The sequence below is a fragment of the Rhinatrema bivittatum genome, chromosome 3 (assembly GCF_901001135.1).
Source record: "Rhinatrema bivittatum chromosome 3, aRhiBiv1.1, whole genome shotgun sequence".
Classification (NCBI taxonomy): Eukaryota; Metazoa; Chordata; class Amphibia; order Gymnophiona; family Rhinatrematidae; genus Rhinatrema; species Rhinatrema bivittatum.
This window is the reverse complement of record NC_042617.1, coordinates 314,689,583-314,711,505: the sequence shown is the minus strand read 5'-3', so window position 1 is coordinate 314,711,505 and position 21,923 is coordinate 314,689,583. Positions and strand designations below refer to the sequence as shown.

The 21,923-nt window shown below is 45.2% G+C and overlaps 1 protein-coding gene across 3 annotated transcripts in view; it reads left to right on the top strand.

Moving 5' to 3' along the window:
* GTF3C2 (general transcription factor IIIC subunit 2) overlaps positions 1 to 21,923 on the top strand; it is a 265,747-nt gene that overhangs the window by 141,859 nt on the left and 101,965 nt on the right. For all 3 annotated transcript variants that reach the window (XR_003855599.1, XM_029595224.1, XM_029595225.1), the window contains exons 12-13: positions 5,902 to 6,031; positions 16,662 to 16,806. Coding sequence is in view for 2 of the 3 variants with exons in the window: in XM_029595224.1 (XP_029451084.1) it covers positions 5,902 to 6,031; positions 16,662 to 16,806 (275 nt within the window). In the remaining variant the exon portion in view is untranslated. The remainder of the gene's footprint in view (positions 1 to 5,901; positions 6,032 to 16,661; positions 16,807 to 21,923) is intronic.

Genomic DNA, 21,923 nt, shown 5'->3' with positions numbered 1-21,923 from the left:
GAGGGAACGGCCTGTCAGTCTTGTGGAGAGCCGGGGCTTCGGCTCTCTCGTGAAGGCCTCTGCTCCCGGTGCCTCCCCGGGGGCGAGGGGCCTTCGCGACGGCCCGATCCGGCACGGGGGGGGGGCGGTCACAACACGGCGAAAAAAGTCGCGCAGCGCGCACGAGGCCAAGGGATCGAGGTCTGGGCCGCTACCGATTCGCGCGGGAGCGGCGGCCATTTTGTTGGCATCAGAGGGGGATGCAGAAGACTCTGAGGAGGGAGAGGATCTCCCTCCTCCGCTGTCCCCGCCGCATAGACCGCGCGAATTGCCCGGAGACCCGATTCCTCCCCTGGTTCCTCCATCGGGGGGGGGGGGGGGGGGGGGGCCTTAAAGGGGCAGAAATCTTTTTCATCAAAATTTATACTTTTAATGCACAAGGCATTTTTGGAGGCGGAGACTGAGTGGAATACCCAGTCTCCCAGTCCCATTAAGATCCCTAAGCTTTCTAGGGGTCAGGATAAGGTGCATACACATTTCCCTCCTCCTTCCCCGGGGGATGACTTGTCGGACCCGATTGACCTGGTGGATCCAGGCTCACAGGACCATTTGGCTCCAGATTTGAGTGACAAGGGGGACGTTACCACACATGTGGAAGGAGATGACCCCCAAGTCCTCCGCCTGTTCAGACGAGAGGAGCTGGACCCTTTAATTTTGCACGTGCTCCAGGAGCTTGAGCTTCCCCTATCCCAGGAGCCTTCAGAGTTATCGACGGGAGACTCGGCTTTAGCGGGTCTATGCGCTCTGCCGCAGACTTTTCCTTTTCACCCGAAACTTTCCCAGATTGTGTTCCGGGAATGGGAGTCCCTGGAGCCCTCATTGAGGGTCACTAGAGCCATGGAAAAGTTATATCCCCTCCCTCTTGAGTTGATTGATCTTCTTAAAGTCCCTAAGGTGGACTCGGCGGTCACGGCCATTGCCAAGCATACTACTATTCCGGTGATTGGGGGCACTGCTCTTAAGGACCTCCAGGATAGGAAACTGGAGGTGTTACTCAAGCGCATTTTTGAGGTGTCAGCCTTAGGGGTTTGGGCGGCGGCCTGCAGTAGCATGATGCAGCAGGCCTTGCTGCGTTGGGTGCAACAGATGTTGACAGCCCAGGACCTTCCTCCTGGGGAGGCGGAGCAGGCGGCCTGTATGGAATCAGCAATCGCTTATACGGCGGATGCACTGTATGACCTTTTACGTACTTCAGCACGCACTATGTCCTCAGCGGTGTCTACACGGCATCTGTTGTGGCTCCGGAACTGGTCGGCGGACGCCTCGTCAAAGTCTCAACTGGGATCCTTTCCTTTTCGGGGTAAGTTGTTGTTTGGGGATGAGCTGGAGCAGTTCATTAAGGCCTTGGGTGACAACAAGGTTTATAAGTTGCCGGAGGATAAGCCCAGGACAACCCGCTCACAGGGGGGGCTACCGGGGCCGGTTTCGGGGACAGCACCGTTTTAGGCCTGGTCGGGGTGCTTCCGGCTATACCGCTAGACAACCGGCGTCTAGAGCACAGGCCTGGTCTTATTCGAAGCAGACGGCCTCAGCATGCTGGAACCCATACGTTTGCTCCCAGCGGCAAACCAGCTCAATGAAGAGATGCCGGCCCATTCCTCCCTTCCCAAAATCGGGGGTCGGCTGTCCCTGTTCTTAGAGGAATGGGTCAAAATTACTTCGGACCAGTGGGTGCTAGACATTATCAGTCGCGGTTACGTTTTGGATTTTGCTTATCCCTTCCAGGATCTTTTTCTGGTGTCCCCTTGCGGACCACCACACAAGCAGCAGGTGGTTCTGCAGACTGTCATGTTTGAGGGCGCTGGGAGCAGTCGTGCCGGTCCCTCCGTCAGAACGTCGGACCGGTCGTTACTCCGTATATTTCGTGGTGCCCAAGAAAGACTGTTCCTTCCGGCCAATTCTGGATCTCAAGCAGGTCAACAAGGCCTTGTGGGTGCCTCGTTTTCGTATGGAAACGTTGAGATCGGTCATTGCGGCGGTCCACAAAGGAGAGTTTTTGGCTTCTTTGGATCTGACTGAAGCTTATCTTCACATCGGAATCCACAAGCACCACCAGCGGTTTCTGAGGTTCATGATAATGGGTCAACACTACCAGTTTTGTGCTCTGCCGTTCTGTCTAGCGACCGCTCCCCGAGTGTTCACAAAGGTGCTGGTGGTGGTGGTGGCGGCAAGCTTGAGACACGAGGGGATACTAGTTCATCCCTACTTGGACGACTGGCTCATCTGGGCAAAGTCGGAAGAACTCTGCAAGGTGGCAGTGCGTACGGTTGTAGCTCGTCTTCATTCCTTGGGTTGGGTGGTCAATTATGCCAAGAGTCAATTGATCCCCTCCCAGGTAATAGAGTTTTTGGGAGCTCGATTGGATACCTTGTTAGGCAAAGTTTTGCTGCCAGTTTCCCGCATGGACCAGTTGATGTTTCAAGCGCGGCGCCTACTATCGCTTCCCTCCCCGGTGGTATGGGATTATTTGCAGGTTCTTGGATATATGGCATCCACCCTTACAGAGAGCGCTGCTATCCCGTTGGGATCCCAAGTCGGAAGAGTACCAGATTCCTTTGCCACTGCTCGAGCCGGCCAGATCCAGTTTGGACTGGTGGCTCAATCCGGTTCACTTGCTACAGGGAGTGAATCTCGAGAGTCCCCAGTGGGTGGTAGTTATGACCGATGCCAGCCTCTCCGGCTGGGGGGCGGTATGCCGGTCAAGGTCGGCTCAAGGTCTTTGGACGCTGTTGCAAGCCAGGTGGTCTATCGACAGATTGGAGACCAGGGCAGTTCGCCTGGCGCTGCAGCGCTTCTTACCAATGTTACGCAGCACAGCTGTGCGGATTCTGTCCGACAATGCGACCACGGTGGCCTACATAAACAGGCAAGTAGGCACCCGAAGTCGACTCATGTCCGAGGCCGACAAGCTGATGCTCTGGGCGGAACGCCACCTGAACAGGATTGCAGCGTGTCACATAGCAGGGGTCGACAACGTTCAAGCGGACTTCCTCAGTCGACAGCGATTGGATCCCGGGGAATGGGAGCTGTCTGAGGAAGCGATGAGATTGATCGTGGGACGTTGGGGAGTTCCCCGCCTGGACCTGATGGCGACTCGTCTGAATGCAAAGGCCGCTCGTTTCTTCAGTCACCAGAGAGAACACGGTTCCGAAGTGGTGGATGCTCTAGTTCTACCCTGGCCACCACACATCCTGCTTTATGTGTTTCCTCCATGGCCACTCGTCGGAAAGATACTGCGACGCATATAGTCTCACCCGGGACCGGTAATTATAGTGGCTCCCGAGTGGCCTCGAAGACCGTGGTTCGCAGATCTGGTCAACCTGGCAGTGGACGGCCCACTACACTTCAACCACCTGCACCGCCTGCTTCAACAGGGTCCAGTATTTTTAGAGCAGGCTGATCGATTCTGTCTAGCGGCCTGGCTTATGAAAGGCGGCGGTTAAGAAAAAAGGGGTACTCGGAGGCAGTTATTTCTACTCTTCTGCGTGCCCGCAAGACTTCTACTTCTCTTCCCTGTGTTCGGGTATGGAAAGCTTTTGATTCGTGGTGTGGCGCGGCAAGCTTGTCACCGTGCCACACATTCTGTCCTTCTTACAGGACGGTCTTCGGAAGGGCCTTTCTTATAGTTCGCTCAGGGTTCAGGTTTCGGCCTTGGGCAACTTTCGTGGTAAGGTTAATGGTATTTCCATCGCAGTGCACCCGGATGTGGTCAGATTTTTGAAAGGGGCCAAACACTTGAAACTGCCTGTACGTGCGGTCTGTCCATCCTGGAGTTTGAACCTAGTGCTCCGTTGTCTTTGCAGGCCCCCTTTTGAGCCTTTAAAGCGAACGACGGTTAAGGACTTTACGCTCAAAGCTGTTTTCCTCATAGCTATCTGCTCAGCTAGATGGGTTTCTGAGTTACAAGCCTTGTCCTGTCGTGAGCCTTTTTTGCGTATTTCTGATTCCGGTATTTCGCTTCGCACAGTTCCCTCCTTTCTGCCCAAGATAGTGTCGGCCTTTCATGTCAACCAATCGGTTGAGTTGCCTTCCTTCTCGGTGGAGGATAGGGATCTGAGGAGGTTGGATGTCCGTAGGGTCCTCTTGCGCTACCTGGAGGTCACTAATCCATTTCGTTTGTCCAACCACCTCTTCGTTTTGTGGAGCGGTCCTAAGAGAGGGGCTAAGGCTTCTAAAACTATTATCGCCCGATGGTTGAAGAATGCTATTGCCTCCGCATACATTTGTAACGGTCGCCCTGTGCCAGACGGTCTTAAGGCGCATTCTCTTAGATCTCAAGCGGCTTCGTGGGCGGAAAGCCAGTGTGTCTCACCGCAGGAGATTTGTCGGGCGGCTACGTGGAAATCTTTGCACACGTTTGCTAAACACTACCGGTTGGAAGTTCGGGATCCCAAGGTAGATTCATTTGGCAGTAGTGTGCTTCGCGTGGGACTCTCCAGGTCCCACTCCGTTTAGGGCAGCTTGGGTACATCCCAGCAGTCTGGACTGATCCTGGTATGTACAGGGAAAGGAAAATTAGTTCTTACCTTCGATAATTTTCGTTCCTGTAGTACCAAGGATCAGTCCAGATGCCCGCCCGTATACAGGACAGTCCAATCAACTGTTTATTCTCTTTACAGATTTTTTATGCCAATCAGGGTCTTTTTGCAGAGCTTTCTAAAGTACGTTCTTACAAATTCTACCTGGTTCTCCAGTTCAGTTTTTAACTTGATCTAGTCATTGTTCTGTTATAGCGTGTTTTTACGCATTGTTAATCCATGGAAATGGTAGTAGTTTATATATGGAAATGGTAGTAAGGGCCATTCTTTCATTCTGCTTTGATATCAATGATACTGAGGGATCGCAGGTGGCATCCCGGGTTATGTGGGAGGTGCTTTTCAATTTCTCTCTGACTCCATCTGCTGGAAGGGAGGCATAACCCAGCAGTCTGGACTGATCCTTGGTACTACAGGAATGAAAATTATCGAAGGTAAGACCTAATTTTCCTTTACTCAATTTGTTTTAAATGTGCTACTTGCTAACCTCATGGCTTGCCCCTTAGATCTTGTTTTATCCAAAAGAGTAAATAACTGATTCACATTTACCAGTTCTAGCCCTCTCACGATTTTGTAGACATCAATCATATCCCCCCTCAGCTGTCTCTTTTCCAAGCTTGAATAGCCCTAATCTCTTTGGCTTTTCTTTATAGAAGAGCTGTTCCATGGCCTTTATCATTTTGGTGGTCCTTCTCCGTACCTTCTCCAGTGTATCTATATTTGTTTTGAGATGCGGCGACCAGAATTGCTCACAGTATACAAAGTGTGGGTTCACCATGGAGCGATACAGAGGCATTATAACATCCTCCGTTTTATTTGTCATTTCCTTCTTAATACTTCCTAACATTGTTTGCTTTTCTGACAGCCATAGCACACTGAGCCGACAATTTCAATGTAATATCAACTATGAAGCTCAGATCTTTTTCTTGGTTGGTAACTCCTAATATGGAACCTAACATCATGTAACTACAGCATGGGTTATTTTTCCCTTTATGCTTCACCTTGCACGTGTTGTATTACATCTGCCATATGGACATCCAATTTCTTAAAGAAAAATGGATGTCAATATGTCTGAGAAATTCTGTAAAGTATCTTGCCATTTATCTGACATACAGGTTGGGAATTGGGAGTAAGGAATTATATTGAGAGCATCCAGTTGTTCCAGACTAATATTGTAGTCTGGAACAACTGGAACAATATTGTTCCAAACTAATATTGTAAACCGATACGATATGATTGGTATCATGAGTGTCGGTATAAAAAAAGCCCTAAATAAATAAAAATAAATACTGAAATTTCACTACAGTACTTCATTCTTCTTTCACAGGTTCAATGTGTAGCAAGCCTACAGGTAGGGGCAATCCAGGCTGACAGTTCTGGTGAGTGTGGACAGTGTTTCAGCCTCTCTTGGATGCCATCCAAGCCCCACCATCACCTGGCTGCTGGATTTTATGATGGTAAGATTTCTTTGGAATCTTAGTGGCCCCACAGCTTGCATAAAAATTGACTGTTAATCACTCCCAAGTTCACTTTTGAATTTCATTATTACTATATTAAAAACAAACAATGCTAGTTTTCCAATACTGTTGAGATCCATTTGTTTTCCTAATGCTATTTTTTCTTTGTACTGCTATTGCATCACAAATAATTTTTGAATATGTTGTCTCAAAATTATGAGAAAGAAAGGTAAGAGACTAAAAATATGTTCTCATTTAGAAATATACATCATAAAATTCCAGAATGCTCTGGGATATGGGCATATGGGTGGTGTTAAAGATCAAAATATGTGACAGCCCATGGTAACTATAAGAAAATAAGATCAAAGCAAGTGTGGTAGGCTTGTTGGCAGAATGAAGACAGCAGGAGTCAGCAGATTTTATAAATACTAAATTTTATTCCCTGGCATTTAACTTCAGTGTCTGTGCTTAATGAAAGTACAAAGATTTAACAAACATTCAACAGTGCATTTATATACTTTACTCCTTAAACTCTATATTACTTAGAGATTGCTGAAAATAGAAGCTACATCTCCTGGCGGTTGAGCAGGATTTACGAGCATTTGGTTTTGCTGGGGAAAGTGTTTTTTTTTGCCAAAGAAATAGAGGATTAAAGTTACTCTGTGTATATTGAGGGAATTAGATACTACTACTACTACTTATTTTTAAAGTGCTACTAGGCATACACTTTGCTGTACTGATACATATCACTGCTACATATCACTTATTTTTTATGTTCTTTATTAATTTTCCAAATACATCAAGAAAAACTGGACTCCAGCAAATCAAAATCAGTTACATTTGCAAGAAAAATATCAAAGGAAAAAAATTTACAGATTTAGACCCCAATAAGGAAGAGAGTTAGAGACTGAAAACAAACCAAACAAATAGGTGAAATTTGAGTCAGCTGTATACGTTCTAGAGATAAGATGGTAGATGGAGTAATAGTTCTCATCTGTAGAAATGTTTCAAGTTGTTTAAGTTCATAAAATATATACGTAGTTCTCCCAGACTTCATCAAACATTTACAAGGAAAATGGAGAATAAAAGTAAAACCTAAGGCAATAACTTTAAGGGTCAAAAAATCTTTCCCATAGCCTGACACACTCTAGAAACATCCGGGGAAATGGCTACTCTGTGCCCCATAAACATTTTGGATTGGGAGCGAAAGAACTTTTTTAAAGTCCAATCCCTATCAGTCTTCAGAACATATACTACCAGCAAAGATACTATAGATTCTATAACGGAATCCTGTAGGAAACTGGACAATCACAAATTACTTGACAAAGCATTCAACTGCTGTCCATCTCCAACTAAAGGCTCCTGATTTCGAGTTGGCAAATAAGCCTTGGAGGAAAGGTTTCAGGATGGATTTGTAAAATCTCAATGTAGAATTTTTTAAGCAACTCTAATGGAGTAATTAAAGGAGACTTAGGAAATTCTATAAAACGAAGATTACATTTTGTAAGGGAATTTTCTGAATTCTCCATCCTCTGATGAGTATTCTTTATCTTTGATCAAGGCTAAATTAACCTTTTTTTATTTTTACTCGGCAACCAACCCATTTAATCATAACTTATTTTTTGAGCACAAGAAATAGTAGTATATTATCTGTTAATGATTTAACTGTTACTATCATAAGAACATAAGTTGCCATACTGGGTCAGACCGAGGGTCCATCAAGCCCAGCATCCTGTCTCCAACAGTGGCCAATCCAGGTTACAAGAACCTGGCAAGGTACCCAAACATTAAATAGATCCCATGCTATTAATGCCAGCAATAACAGTGGCTATCCCTCAGTCAATTTGATTAATAGCAGTTTAGGGACGTCTCCTACAGAAACTTATCCAAACATTTTTTAAACCAACTAACTGCCCTTACCACATCCTCTGGCAACAGATTCCAGAGCTTAATTGTGTGTTGAGTGAGAAATCATTTTTTCCAATTTGTTTTAAATGTGCTGCTTGCTAAGTTCATGGTGTTCCCGCTAATCCTATTATCTGAAAGAGTAAATAACTGATTCCATTTACCCATTCTAGATCTCTCTTGATTTTATAGACCTCTATCATATCCTCCTTCAGCCGTCTCTTCTTCAAGCTGAATAGCCTTTCCTCTTAGGGGAACTATTCCATCACCTTTATCATTTTGGTCACTCTTCTCTGTACCTTCTCCAGTGCAGTTATATCTCTTTTGAAATGTGGCGACCAGAATTGCACACAATACTATAAATGTGGTCTCAAAATGGAGCTATTCAGAGGCATTATGACATTCTCCATTTTATTCACCATTCCCTTCCTCATAGTGCCTAACATTGTTTACTTTTTTGAGCTCCACAACATACTGAGCCGGCGATTGCAATGTATTATCCACAACGAATTCTAGATCTTTTTACTGTGTGGTAACTCCTAATGTGGAACCTAACGTTGTGTAACTAATGCATGGGTTATTTTTCCCTAAATGCATCACCTTCCATTTGTCCACATTAAACTTCATCTGCCACTTGGATGCCCAATCTTCCAGTCTCACAAGGTCCTCCTGTAATTTACTATCCACTTGTGATTTAACTACTCTGAATAATTTTGTGTCAACGGCAAATTGATCACCTCGCTAGATGTTCCTCTTTCCAGATCTCTGAGCCACTCCATTGTTTAACTCTATCCACTGAGAAAACTGACCATTTCATCCTATACTCTATTTTCTGTTGGTATTTTTTTGTTTAGTTTTTTTTTTTTTTTTTTTTTAACAAGCTTGCAGTCCACAAAATTACATTATTTCCTATCCCATGAATGTTTAATTTTCTTAGGAGCCTCATGAGAATCTTTGTCAAATGCATTCTGAAAATACAAATACACTGCATTTACTGGCTCACCTTAATCTATGTGTTTACTACATTTTTTGAACAAGTTAATAGATTTGTGTGGCAAGACTTCCCTTGAATAATCCATGCTAGCTATGTCCCATTAAATTGTCTGTCTATATGTTCTATGATTTTGTTCTTTAGAATAGTTTCCTCAATTTTTCCCGTCACTGAAATCAGGCTCACTGGTCTATAGTTTTCTGGATCACAGCTGGCATCCATTTTAATTATCAGGGTTATATTGGCCATCTTCCAGGCTTTAGATACAATGGACGATTTTAATAGATTAAAATTATTAGTAATAGGTCTGAAATTTCATTTTTTTAGTTCTTTCAGAACCCTGGGATATATGGTATATATGTGTGTGTATATGTGTGTATATATATATATATATATATATATATATATATATATATATATATATATATATATATATATACACCATGTGGCCCAAGCGATATGCCACTCTTGAGTTTGTCTATCTGGCCAACTATATCTTCCATGTTCACTGTGATTTGGTTCAGTTCATTTGAGTCATCCCTCTTGAAAGCTATCTCTGGAGCAGGTATTTCCCCATTTCCTAGCTTGTAGACAGATGGACTCAGGACCAGTGGGTTTATGCTCCCTGCCGGCAGATGGAGACTGAGCAAGCTGACATTACATAACCCTGCAGTGACCCCAGCCTGCCAGTATTCTCTGTTTCCAGCGGATGGAGAACATGCATCTCTCTATGGGGATTGCTTTGAGCTTTTTGAAAGGAGAAATGTGAAAATCTAAATTCAGGAAAGGAAAGCCTTGCTCTCCTGTAGTGATGCCTAAAGGTACCTCCCCCTGCTGAGAGTTCCTGAGGTGATTTCCGTGGTCCCTCAGAGGTGTGCCTTGGTCCGGCAGCTGGGTTTTCCAGTGTGGACTTAGCTGCTAGTTCGGTTGAAAGTCAGCGGGTACAGGATGCCGAGTGCGGCAGTGATGGCAGATGCTCTCTCCCCACGCAGCCAGAGACCATCTCTGTTATCAGCTGGTAAGTGCTGAGCTCAGGTAAGGTTTAAAAAAAATAAAATAAAGGAGAGAAAGTTTTACCTGAAACAGAGACAGAAGGGTTTCAGGACTTCCTCCATTTTCGGTGCGCTGTGCCGACATTCGCTCCCGCTCCTGTTGGGAATTGGGCAGCCTGGCAAATTGAGCGGCCCCCGGTGGCCTAGGTCCCGCACTGAGGCTTTTTTCTTGCATGCTGCGTGGTACAGTGTATAACTCAATATTCCCTGAATCACCTACATATTCAAACCAGTGTTGCTGCCCAACTCAAACTTATCAAAGAGTATTTAAGATTCAGTTACAAGTCAGCGTTTGAAGTAAGAAAAAAGTAAAAAGTTTCCTGATGAAGGCATAGTACGCCGAAACTTGTACAAGGTGATTCAGGGAATATTGAGTTATACATTGAAGCATAACCTTAATTAATTATCTCCATTAAGATACAGCATGATATACAGTGGCAGCTGTCTTCGCACTCTTGTGTTTGTTTGGCTGCTGTCTATAGGCCGTCTGTGTGCGCAGTTTGTCGGCTGCGCATGAGTTGTGCACTGTTTTTGGGTGACTTTTTATGCGCGCAAACTTTATTCTCATAACTTGGCGCACAGGTTGTGCTTGCACCTTGCCGCGCTTTCTTCTAGGTGTTTATTTTTTGGGCGCATTTCATTTTTGAGTGCAAGCCATTCCAACGCACATTTACCACAGCGATGGCACCGGCCTAAGCATCTACCAGTTTGTGTTGCCTGTCATATTAGGGCTTCTAAGTCTGACCTGGCTTCTAACCTGTGTCAGCACTGCTCAGATGCTCAGGGAGAGAGTTGTCTTCCTCGGATTTTGCTAAGCCTGTCTCTTCCCATTCTGATGATGGTTGGTCATGGCCTGGGGAAATACCAGATCTTGGTTCTCCCTTAACTGTCTGCTCCGCTGGCGAGGGCAGTTCTGTGGGAACAGCTCGCATTCCTTCTGAGTTTTCTGGACCCAGCTGATTTTTCTTGGGTAGAATTTTTTCAAAGCTTTACAAACCTTTCTTCAAGGGCAGTTCTCCGCTTCCCCCATTTCTGTCTGGTTGGACCCTCAGCCAGTGGCTCCTCCCTCTTCCAGTCCTATGCTTTAGTTCCGGGGCTTACCCTGGCTCCCTGCAGGTGTTCCTGACAGGAATCCAGATGGCACTGATGATGAGGTTGATCCAGATTCCCTAGAAGATGGGGAAATTTGTCCAGGGCTGGAACCGTATTAAACTATGTTGCGGTTCTTTTATAGAGATGAACTGCTGGCCCTGATTTTCCTGACCTTGAATTATTGGAGCCTCTCTGTTGGGATGCCCTAACTTTCCTGATTTTTTAGTATCCTTCAAAGATACCTTCTTCTGAACCATGCACTGCTGAGTGACTGTTTGCTTCCCTCCTTGTTCTAGTTCAAAAGCTGTTCTATAATCTTTTTAAAAGTTAGTGCTAGCAGCCTGGTTCTACCTTGTTTAAAGTGGAGCTCATCCTTTTGGAAAAGTCTCCCTCCTTTCCTGAAAAGATTGGCCAGGTCCTTACAAAACTTAAGCCCTCTTCCTTGCACCATTGTCTCATCCATGCATTGAGACTCCAGAGCTCTGCCTGTGGAACAGGGAGCATTCAGAGAATGCTACCCTGGAGGTTCTGGATTCTCTACCTAAAAGCCTAAATTTGGATTCCAGAATCTCCCTCTTACTTCTCCCTATGTTGTTGGTGCCCACATGTACCATGATAGCTGGCACCACCCCAGCACTGTCTAAAATCCTATCTCGGTGATGCAAGAGGTCCACCACCTTCGCACCAGACAGGCAGGTTTCCAGGCACTCTTCAAGTTCACCAGCCATTCATCTATTTACATTCCTAATAATTGTATCACCAGCTATGATGGCCAACCTCATCCTTCCCTCATGGGCAGTTTCCCTGGAGACACATCCTTGGTGTGAGAGTGCAATGCATCAACTGGAAAGCTGGTCCTTGTTACCAGATCACTTCCTGTTCCCTGTACGTACCAGGATCAGTCCAGACAGCTGGGTTATGCCTCCCCTCCAGCAGATGGAGTCAGAGAGAAAACTGAAAGCACCCCCCTAGATATACTGGTGTGCCACCTGCGAACCCTCAGTATATTCTCTGACTCCAGCAGATTGAGAGGCATAACCTGCGGTCCTGGCCTGGTCAGTTTATTTGTACGGGAAAAAGAGGGACAAGATCATTTAGTTTCTTTCCTTTTCTTACTTTTGTCTGTCTGTGGTGGTGTTTGTCTTGGCGCAGCGCGGTTTGGAGCTCAGTGTGGGGCAGGCACAGAGGGCAGTGCCCTCTGTAGTTCCCGGAATAGACTATCCTTGAGGCTGGGGGAGAGCTTACCGGTGGGCCGGTCACCCTCCCCCCAATTCCAGGGGTCCCAGCCCTGAAGGGGGTTTAAAAAAAAAAAGGGATTTTAAAGTTTTTCTTTTTGAGCCACTTAAGGCCTGTTGGGGACAGGCAGTGAGCTCCTCCGTTTCAACCCCGGCCTGCCAGAGCCTCTATGGACTCCGGAGGGGGTGGCTAGGTCACCCGGCGCGCTGTGCTGGTAAATATTTTTACTCACCTTACTTTTTGGCGCCTTTTTCATGCGGCTCTGTCTTCCTTCCCTCGATGCCGTGATCTTCGGCCTGTGAGGCCTGTGGGGGGGCGGGGGCGCGACTCTCCCGAGAGGGCCTCTGTCCCCGATGCCTTCCCGGGGGCGAGGGACCCTCTCGAGGGTCGAGCGCTGCCCGCAGCGGCTCTCCTCTTCCCTCTACACCGCGGCATCGAGGCGCTGCTGACAGCCGTTCCCCGGCCCCTCCTCCCTCGGGGGCCATCTTGGCCACGAGGCAGGCAGAATCGGAGGCATCGGAGGAGGATCTCTCCCCTCCTCCCTCCCCTAGTGAGCAGAGCCCGCGCTCCCCGCCCGGTTTGGGGAGCCCTCAAGCCCCTCCTCTCTCAGGATCCAGGAAAAAGAATTTAAAGAGGTCAGTGCCTTTTTCTTCAGATTTTGTGCTTTTAATGCACAAAGCTTTTTTGCAGGCTGAGTCTGGCTGGGAGGCAGAAGCTCCTTCTCCCCCGAAGATCCCCAAAACTTCCTTGACCCAGGGGAGGCCTCTGGGCATGGGGCCCTCCGGGGCTAATGTCCCCCTCCCGCAGGGGGGGGGCTGAGGACACGGGAGACACAGAAGCCGCTCCGGACCTCCCGGGGGCTTCGGATTCGCTGACGGCGGACGATCAGGTGTCCGTAGAGGGTGATGACCCCCAGGTGCTATGTTTATTCAGCAAGGAGGAGTTAAGCTCCCTTATTCTCCATGTCCTGCAAGAGCTAGAGCTGACGGCACCGCCCCAGGAGGCGGACACTTCTACAGGGGATATCGCTATGGCGGGACTTCGGGGCCCCCCCTCAGACTTTTCCCTTCCATCACAAAGTTTTGCAGATTGTTTCGAGTGGGAGCTGCCAGAGGCTTCCCTGCGGGTGACTCGAGCGATGGAAAAGCTATATCCCTTGCCTAAGGAATCCCTGGATCTTTTGAAGACACCTGCGGTGGATTCGGCTGTCACGGCTGTGGTTAAGCATACGACTATCCCTGTTACGGGTGGTATAGCTTTGAAAGATCTCCAGGATCGTAAGCTGGAGGTCTTGTTGAAGCGCATCTTTGACGTGGCGGCCCTGGGTGTCCGGGCGGCGGCATGCAGCAGCCTTGTGCAGAGGGCCAACCTGCGATGGGTCCAGCAGTTGCTGACCACGCAGGAGCTTCCTCCGGGTGAGGCAGAGCAGGCCAATTGTGTGGAAGCTGCGGTTGCTTAGACAGCAGATGCCTTATATGATTTGTTGCGCACTTCAGCTCGCATTATGTCGTTGGCGGTTTTGGCCAGGAGGTTACTCTGGCTCCGTCGTTGGTCGGCGGATGCCACCTCCAGGCGAGATTAGGTTCCTTCCCCTTTAAGGGCAAGTTACTGTTCGGCGAGGAACTAGATCAGCTCATTAAAGACCTGGGAGACAACAAAGTATATAAATTGCTGGAGGATAAGCCTCGTCGATCTCGGTCGTTTGGGAATGCCAGGGCTCATTTTCGGGGTCAAAGGCGTTTCCGTGCGGGAAGAGGTGGTTCCTTTCCCCAGAGGCAGCAGACGACGAGAACCCAGTCCTGGTCTCCTTCCTTTCGTGACAGGAGGCCTCAACGAGGAGGCTCCTCACAAAGTTTTGCTACCAGCAAGCCCGCGCAATGAAGGTGCGCAGGCCCATTCCTCCGTTCCCGCTATCGGAGGTCGGCTGTCCCGGTTCTGGGAGGAGTGGGTCAAAATAACTTCGGATCAATGGGTCCTCGACGTTGTTCGGTACGGCTACGAGTTGGATTTTGTACGTCCCCTCCGGGATCGTTTTATGATATCGCTGTGCGGTCCGCGGGAAAAACAGCAGGCTATAGCTCAAACAGTAGATCACCTACAGGAGCTGGGGGCGGTGGTCCCGGTCCCACCAGACCAGCTCAGGACGGGTCGGTATTCCATATACTTCCTGGTTCCCAAAAAGGAGGGCACCTTCCGGCCAATTCTGGATCTCAAGGGGGTAAACAAGGTGTTACGCGTGCCTCGCTTTCGGATGGAGACTCTACGGTCTGTTATTGCGGCCGTCCACAAGGGAGAATATTTGGCTTCTTTGGACCTGACCGAGGCATATCGCCACATCGGAATCCGAGAGCGACATCAAAGATACCTGAGGTTCACGGTGTTAGGGTGCCATTACCAGTTTTGTGCCCTCCCCTTCGGATTGGCCACCACTCTGCGAGTGTTCACCAAGGTTCTCGTAGTGGTCGCGGCTTCCCTCCGTCGACAAGGAGTCCTTGTACATCCCTATCTCGACGATTGGCTCATCCGGGCAAAGTCACATGCGGCCTGCAAACGGGCGGTTTCCTTGGTGGTGCGTCAACTTCAGTCGTTGGGTTGGGTAGTCAACTTCGTGAAGAGCAGACTCGAGCCGACCCAACAGTTGGAGTTTTTGGGCGCTCGGTTCGATACCTTGGTGGGAAAGGTTTTTCTTCCTCATCATCGCATGCTCAACCTCATGGCACAGGTGCGGCGCCTGATGGACCTTGCGACTCCCACGGTTTGGGATTATTTACAAGTCATTGGTCATATGGTGTCTAATATGGAGATGGTAAAATGGGCTTTTGCGCATATGCGGCCATTACAAAGAGCGCTTCTATCTCGTTGGGATCCCAGATCAGAGGATTACGGGATGGAATTACCCTTGATGGAGCCGGCCCGCTCCAGTCTCTCCTGGTGGCTAACTCCGGACAATCTCCTACAGGGAGTGGACTTGGAACCTCCGTCTTGGATTGTGGTGACAACATATGCCAGCCTTTCTGGCTGGGGGGCGGTTTGCCAGTCCTGAGCAGTCCAGGGCACCTGGTCAGCGCTCCAGTCCACTTGGTCCATCAATCGATTGGAGACCAGAGCGGTACGTCTGGCCTTGCGTCGCCTCCTGCCAATGGTGCGCAGCCGACCGGTAAGAATTCTGTCGGACCATGCGACCACAGTGGCGTACATAAATCGGCAAGGAGGCACAAAAAGTCGAGCGGCAGCGACAGAGGCGGCGTTGCTGATGGACTGGGCGGAACGAAACGTGTCGCGCCTCGCGGCCACCCACATTGCCAGCGTGGACAACGTTCAGGCGGACTACCTCAGTCGGCAGCACCTAGATCCAGGAGAATGGGAGCTCTCGACAGAGGCGATGTCTCATCACTCGGCGTTGGGGGACCCCGCGATTGGACCTGATGGCGACTTGACAAAATGCGAAAGTGGCGCGTTTCTTCAGCCGAAGAAGAGAGCACGCGTCGGAAGGAGTGGATGCGCTAGTGCTTCCGTGGCCCCGGCACATCCTTCTTTATGTGTTTAAACCATCAGGTAAGTCGGGGTGTTGAATGAGCTTAGTTTTTAAGCCGTCAGAGACTGCCTATCATGCCTATCTAGGTTGCTTTACAAGCGTTTCAACATATCCATCTATACCCTTGGTTGGGATTATTCACAAGTTTGCCGGGAGTGTTATATTGAAATATATGGTTGTTAGAGTGATTTTATTCACCATCATTAGCAAGATATATTTTTTTTATATACATACACAAAAAATTTCCACTTGGTGTTTTCACATGTTTATGGATCACACTGGATGGAGGAGGTTCGTTTATGATTATATTCACAATCATATTACCCCGGTGGGGATCTATGATAATTGTATATGAAACGTTCCTCTCTTTCCACAAAAATTTTTTTTTTTTACAACATACACCAATTAATATTTGTGAATTATTGTACTCGCTTTGAGAATTAGAATTTATAGAGAGAAGTGATAGATTGATTATGAAGGATTCAATTTGTGGTTTTTCATTTGCGTTGTAGAAATCCTTCTCAAACCATTTTGGTGCTCATTGATAGTATTTTAAAACTTATCCTTAGCATAAAATTAGCCACTCTTGCACTTTTCATGATATAAGGCCATCTTAAGGGTGTTCACAACTACCAGCCCCTGATTGAGTGCAATACAGGGTTCTATGGCATTTTAATTGCTTTATGCTAGGAATATTCAAATTTTTTGAAAAGTTGCTATTTCACAGTGAATTTCAAAACATAACTTTCTTGAATAAAATTGGAAACAAGTTTGGTATATTTTTCAGTAACGCTATATCTGTTCTCTCTGAATCTGTAGGCACTGTGGCCATTTGGGACTTAACCACAAAATCTTTACTTCAGCGTGTGAGACAGGCAGATGGCATTGTCAGGTTATATCCCTTCAGCTGCTTCCTTGCCCATGACCAAGCTGTAAAGAGTATCGAGTGGTGCAAAGCCAACAGGTTGGATTATTTTATTACTCACTAGGTGATTTATGAGGTGTACGTAACTGTTTATATATAAATCATTCCTAACAGTTTGAGAGGAGCAGAAAAAGCACATGTATATTCTCAAATGGCATACAGGGCTTTTGTTTAATGTCCATTATGAACACTTTTTAAATGTAGTGTGTTATAAATCACACAGCAAAATTATAACATGTTAATTGGGAAAGCTAATAGTATACCTGGGTGCGTAAAGAGTCATTTGTAGAATTAAAAACATTTTCCCTCTTGTACCCCAAAAATAGAAATAGACAAGTCATTAAAACAGTATAAGTATCTATTTTTATTCAATGTAATATTACTTCAGAAGTACACTCAGGGTACTTCTAAATACTAATGCATACAACCAAGCTTTCTATCTATTACAAAATCATGGTTAAAAAAAATTTCACATGAACTAATCATAATTTCACTTCTTACATTTCATTTCATCATCTCATTCTAAATCATGTCTAATTAACAGGTCAGCATGACCCAGGCCCTCATCACAATTACATGCAAGTGTAGCACACTTCTAGTCACAAACAAGGACGTCTCAGCTTTATATCTATTTTCTACTACACATAATTCTTCAATCTTGGCATAGTGGTATAAAGCCTATTAACGAATTATAATACTTCAGTATTTAACCTAGTACAGGGATCAAGGTTTGCAACAATTAATACATCTGGTTTTGTACAAGAATATGTACGGGATTGTTTTAGTTGAATTGAACAGAGAGAGGTACAATAAAATCTTTTGACTTCAGCACATCACTAGTAAGATAAGTTTTAACCATAACCAAAGGACCCTATTTAATGGGACATAAACATCCATAAGAACATAAGAAATTTCCATACTGGGTTAGACCAAGGGTCCATCAAACCCAGAATCTGGTTTCCAACAGTGGCCAATCCAGGCTACAAGTCCCTGGCAAGTACCCAAAAACTAAGTATATCCCAGCTAATGATGCTAGTAATAGCAGTTGCTACTTTCTAAGTCAACTTGATTAATAGCATGTAATGGACTTTTCCAAGAACTTATCCAAATCTTTTTTTAAACCCAGCTAAACTAACTGCACAAACCACATCCCCTGACAATAGAGTTTAGTTGTGCGTTGAAAGAATTTTCTCCGATTTGTTTTAAATGTCTGCATGCTATCCTAATGGAGTGTCCCCTAGTAAAAATCGTGGAAACTGTTATAAAGAATAAAATCACAAAACATTTAGATAGATATGGTTTGATGGGACACAGCCAGCATGGATTTACCCAAGGGAAGTCTTGCCTCACAAATCTCCTACATTTCTTTGAAGGAGTGAATAAACATGTGGATAAAGGTGAACCGATAGATGTGGTGTATTTGGATTTTCAGAATGCATTCGACAAAGTCCCGCATGAGAGGCTTCTAAGAAAACTAAAAAGTCATGGGATAGGAGACAGGAAACAGAGAGTAGGATTAAATGGTCTGTTTTCACAGTGGAAAAAGGTAAACAGTGGAGTGCCTCAGGGATCTGTGCTTGGACCAGTGCTTTTTAATATATTTATATAAGATCTAGAAAGGGGTACAACGAGTGAGATGAACAGATTTCTGGATGATTCAAAATTATGCAGAGTAGTTAAATCTCAAGCAGATTGTGATGAATTAATTCTCATAGGACAAGCAGGATGGTAGTCCTCACAAATGGGTGACATCATCAGGATGGAGCCCAATCATGGAAAACTTTGATAAAAGTTTCTAGAACTTTGACTGGCACCTACTGGGCATGCCCAGCATAGCACCAACCCTGCTTCCAGCAAGGGTCCCCCTTCAGTCTTCAATTATTAGGAAGGGAATGGCAAATAAAAGGATGGATGTCTTAATGCCTGTGTATTGCTCCATGGTGAGACCGCATCTTGAATACTGTGTGCAGTTCTGGTCATCACATCTCAAAAAAGATATAGTTGCACTGGAGAAAGTGCAGAGAAGGGAGACCAAAATGATAAAGGGCATGGAACAACTGCCCTATGAGGAAAGGCTAAAGAAGTTAGAGCTGTTCAGTTTGGAGAAGAGATGACTGAGGTGGGGATATGATAGAGGTCTACAAAATCATGAAAAGACTTGAGCCAGTTAAAGTAAATCAGTTATTTACTCTCTCAGATAATAGAAATACCAGGGGGCACTCCATGAAGTTAGTAAGTAGCTCATTTTACAACTAATTTCTTTTTCACTCAGCACAATACTTAAGCTCTGGAATTCATTGCCAGAGGATGTGGTTACAGCAGTTAGTGTAACTGGGTTTAAAAATGATTTGGATAAGTTTCTTGAGGAAAAATTTCTAAACTGTTAATAAGCAATGGTATCTTGAGATTTATTTAATGTTTGGGAACTTGCCAAGTACTTGTGACTTGGATTGGCACTATTGGAAAGAGGATACTGGGCTTGATGGTACCTTGATCTGACCCAGTATGGCATGTTCTTTTGTTCTTTGGTTAGGTCTCTTAGGCTTGGAAAAAAGATTGAGAGGATATGCTGGAAGTTCATAAAATCATGAATGGGGTGGAGTGGACAAATAAAGGATAGTTTATTAATCCTTTCAAATTATACTAAAACAAGGAGACACTCAAACTAACAACCAGCAGATTTAGAACAAATTGTAGAAAAGTACTTTTCTTTACTCACCGCACAAGCTGTGAAGTCTGTTTCCAGAGGATGTGATCAAGTTGACTAGCATAGTGGGGTTTAAGAGATTTGGACATGATCCTGAAGGAGAAGTTTATAGAACATTGTTAGCCAGATAGATTTAGAAAAGGTATTGATATCCGAGGGTGTAAGTAACAGGAAATAGGTTTACTTCATGAGGTCTGCTTGGGTGTTTGCGAACTGGACTAGCCAGTGTTGGAGACTAGATGCTAGCCTTGATGGTCATTGGTCTGCTCCGACATGGCATTTCTTATATTTTTTCTTCAAACATGCATAGGACATAATCAAATGAATCTTGGGGAGTAGGGGAAGACCACAAAGAAAAGCACAGATCAAGTAAGTCATGTGACAACACAGGAAGCAGGTACCACTCTGGGTGAATCTTAATTATTTGTTTCTGCTGATCTCTTCAAGCTTTCTGGCACACTAAAAGGAACAAACTTGTTCATGCATTGATCTTCACACACGTAATAGTGCTAAGGAAATATTTTAAACTTCACACTACCTAATGAGATCACTACAGAAAATAAAAGACTTTTCATTTAATTAAAATGAAACACAGAAATGAGAGAGGAAATTTGTCTTCCATAAAGAGGAACAACCGAACACTAACCCCTTCATTTATCAAAATGCGCTAAGGCGTTTTTCGCATGCAAAAAGCGCCCTTAACGCATGCGATAGCACCATATCGTATGGTGCGATGCAAATCCGAAAAATAGGAGGAGTTAGGGGCGGGAATGGGCTAGGTTAACCACTTCGCACGGCTTTAACGCCGATTTTAGCTACAACTTTTTCAGGAGCGTTAAGCTGTGTGATACCTCACGTTACAGCTTATTGCCCGTTGCAGTGTGTTATACAGATGCCGGGTTTGGGAATTTGAAGCTCCCACCTAGGTATCAGGGACAAAGAGAGAGACTGACTGACTGACTAGCCATAATGCCCTACCCTAGATAGGTATTTATATCTCTATGGGAGGCCCACCTAGTAACTCGAGGTGAGGTTTAGGTATTAGTGTAGGAGGTTAGGGGCCACCGAGGGTCATCAAATCTTTAGCAGAGAGCACTGTTCTGTTCGTACATCTCACTTTGAATGTCAAAGTGGCCCCTAACCCCTAACTAATACCTAAACCTCACCTCAAATTACTAGGTGGGCCTCCCATAGAGATATCAATATCTCTCTCTCTCTCTCTCTCTCTGTGTCCCCCCAGTGGTTGTATGTAGGAAATAGCACACTATGACACTTATCTCTTATCTCAAAATGCGAAAAGGTTATCGCAATTTGCGGTAACTTAGCTCTTCGCATAGGTATTAGCACAAATTGTGATAAACTCTTTATTCGTATATACAATCCACTAAGGAGTGCAAGAAGACTATAGGTCCAATAGTTTCATCTTCAAATGTATTTATTTTAAACGTTCAAAGTGGCTCCTTTGAACGTTTAAAATAAATACATTTGAAGATGAAACTATTGGACCTATAGTCTTCTTGCACTCCTTAGTGGATTGTATATACGAATTGTGGAGTGCAGCATTGCTCCTTCTTTATATTTGGATAAACTCTTTATTACCATAAAACATGCCCCTGTTTCCATCACATGCGATATTTACCGCATTTTGATAAATCCAGGCCTTAAGAGAGGAGAAATCTACAATTATTAAACACCTTATGTCACGGGGGCTTCACTGGTGTTTGGACAATTGTATCATGTCTGCTTCTATCATTAAGGAAAACATTTAGTTGGGAGGGGTAAAAAAAACATATTTAACTCCCTGAAATTTAACAACACACTTGCTTGGAAAGTATAGCCAAAACAAAGTCCCCAAGTTTAAAACAGCTGGATGCATCAGTAGAAAACATTTCCTCTTACATTGGGCCACTTTAGATACATCTGGAAACATATGAATTTTAAACCCTAAAAAGGGAAAATCTCTCTTACAAAAAAAAAAACTATGTCTCTTTTATATATACATTTTTTTCCAGTCTTGGAATCTGCAAAAGTTCCATTTTCCATTGTTTAGGCTGTTTCCAACTTCTAGTAGTATTTCAACAGTGCAATGAAAGAATCTCCAAAGTTTAAGTAATTGTTCCTCCTTTTGGATTGCTTCTGGGACCAGACTTAATAGAGAGAATTCTGGGAATAGGCAAATATGCAGTTGCAAGATCTCCAGTTTAAATACTCTAATAGCAGTGAATTACGAGACATCGCCACAGTATCTGAAATAGGATTCCTTTTGATGTATGGCCCTTAAAGCATTAGTTAAAAATAAAAGATTTGCCCTATTAATCTTTTCTGCAGTACAATACATCTGATGCTTAATTTTATTTAATTATATCTAGAGTTAATTGCTATTGTTTTAGGACTTAGAAAAGCTTGCGGCCAAAAGTTATTTGCTGGTCTTAACAAATAAAACAAATTG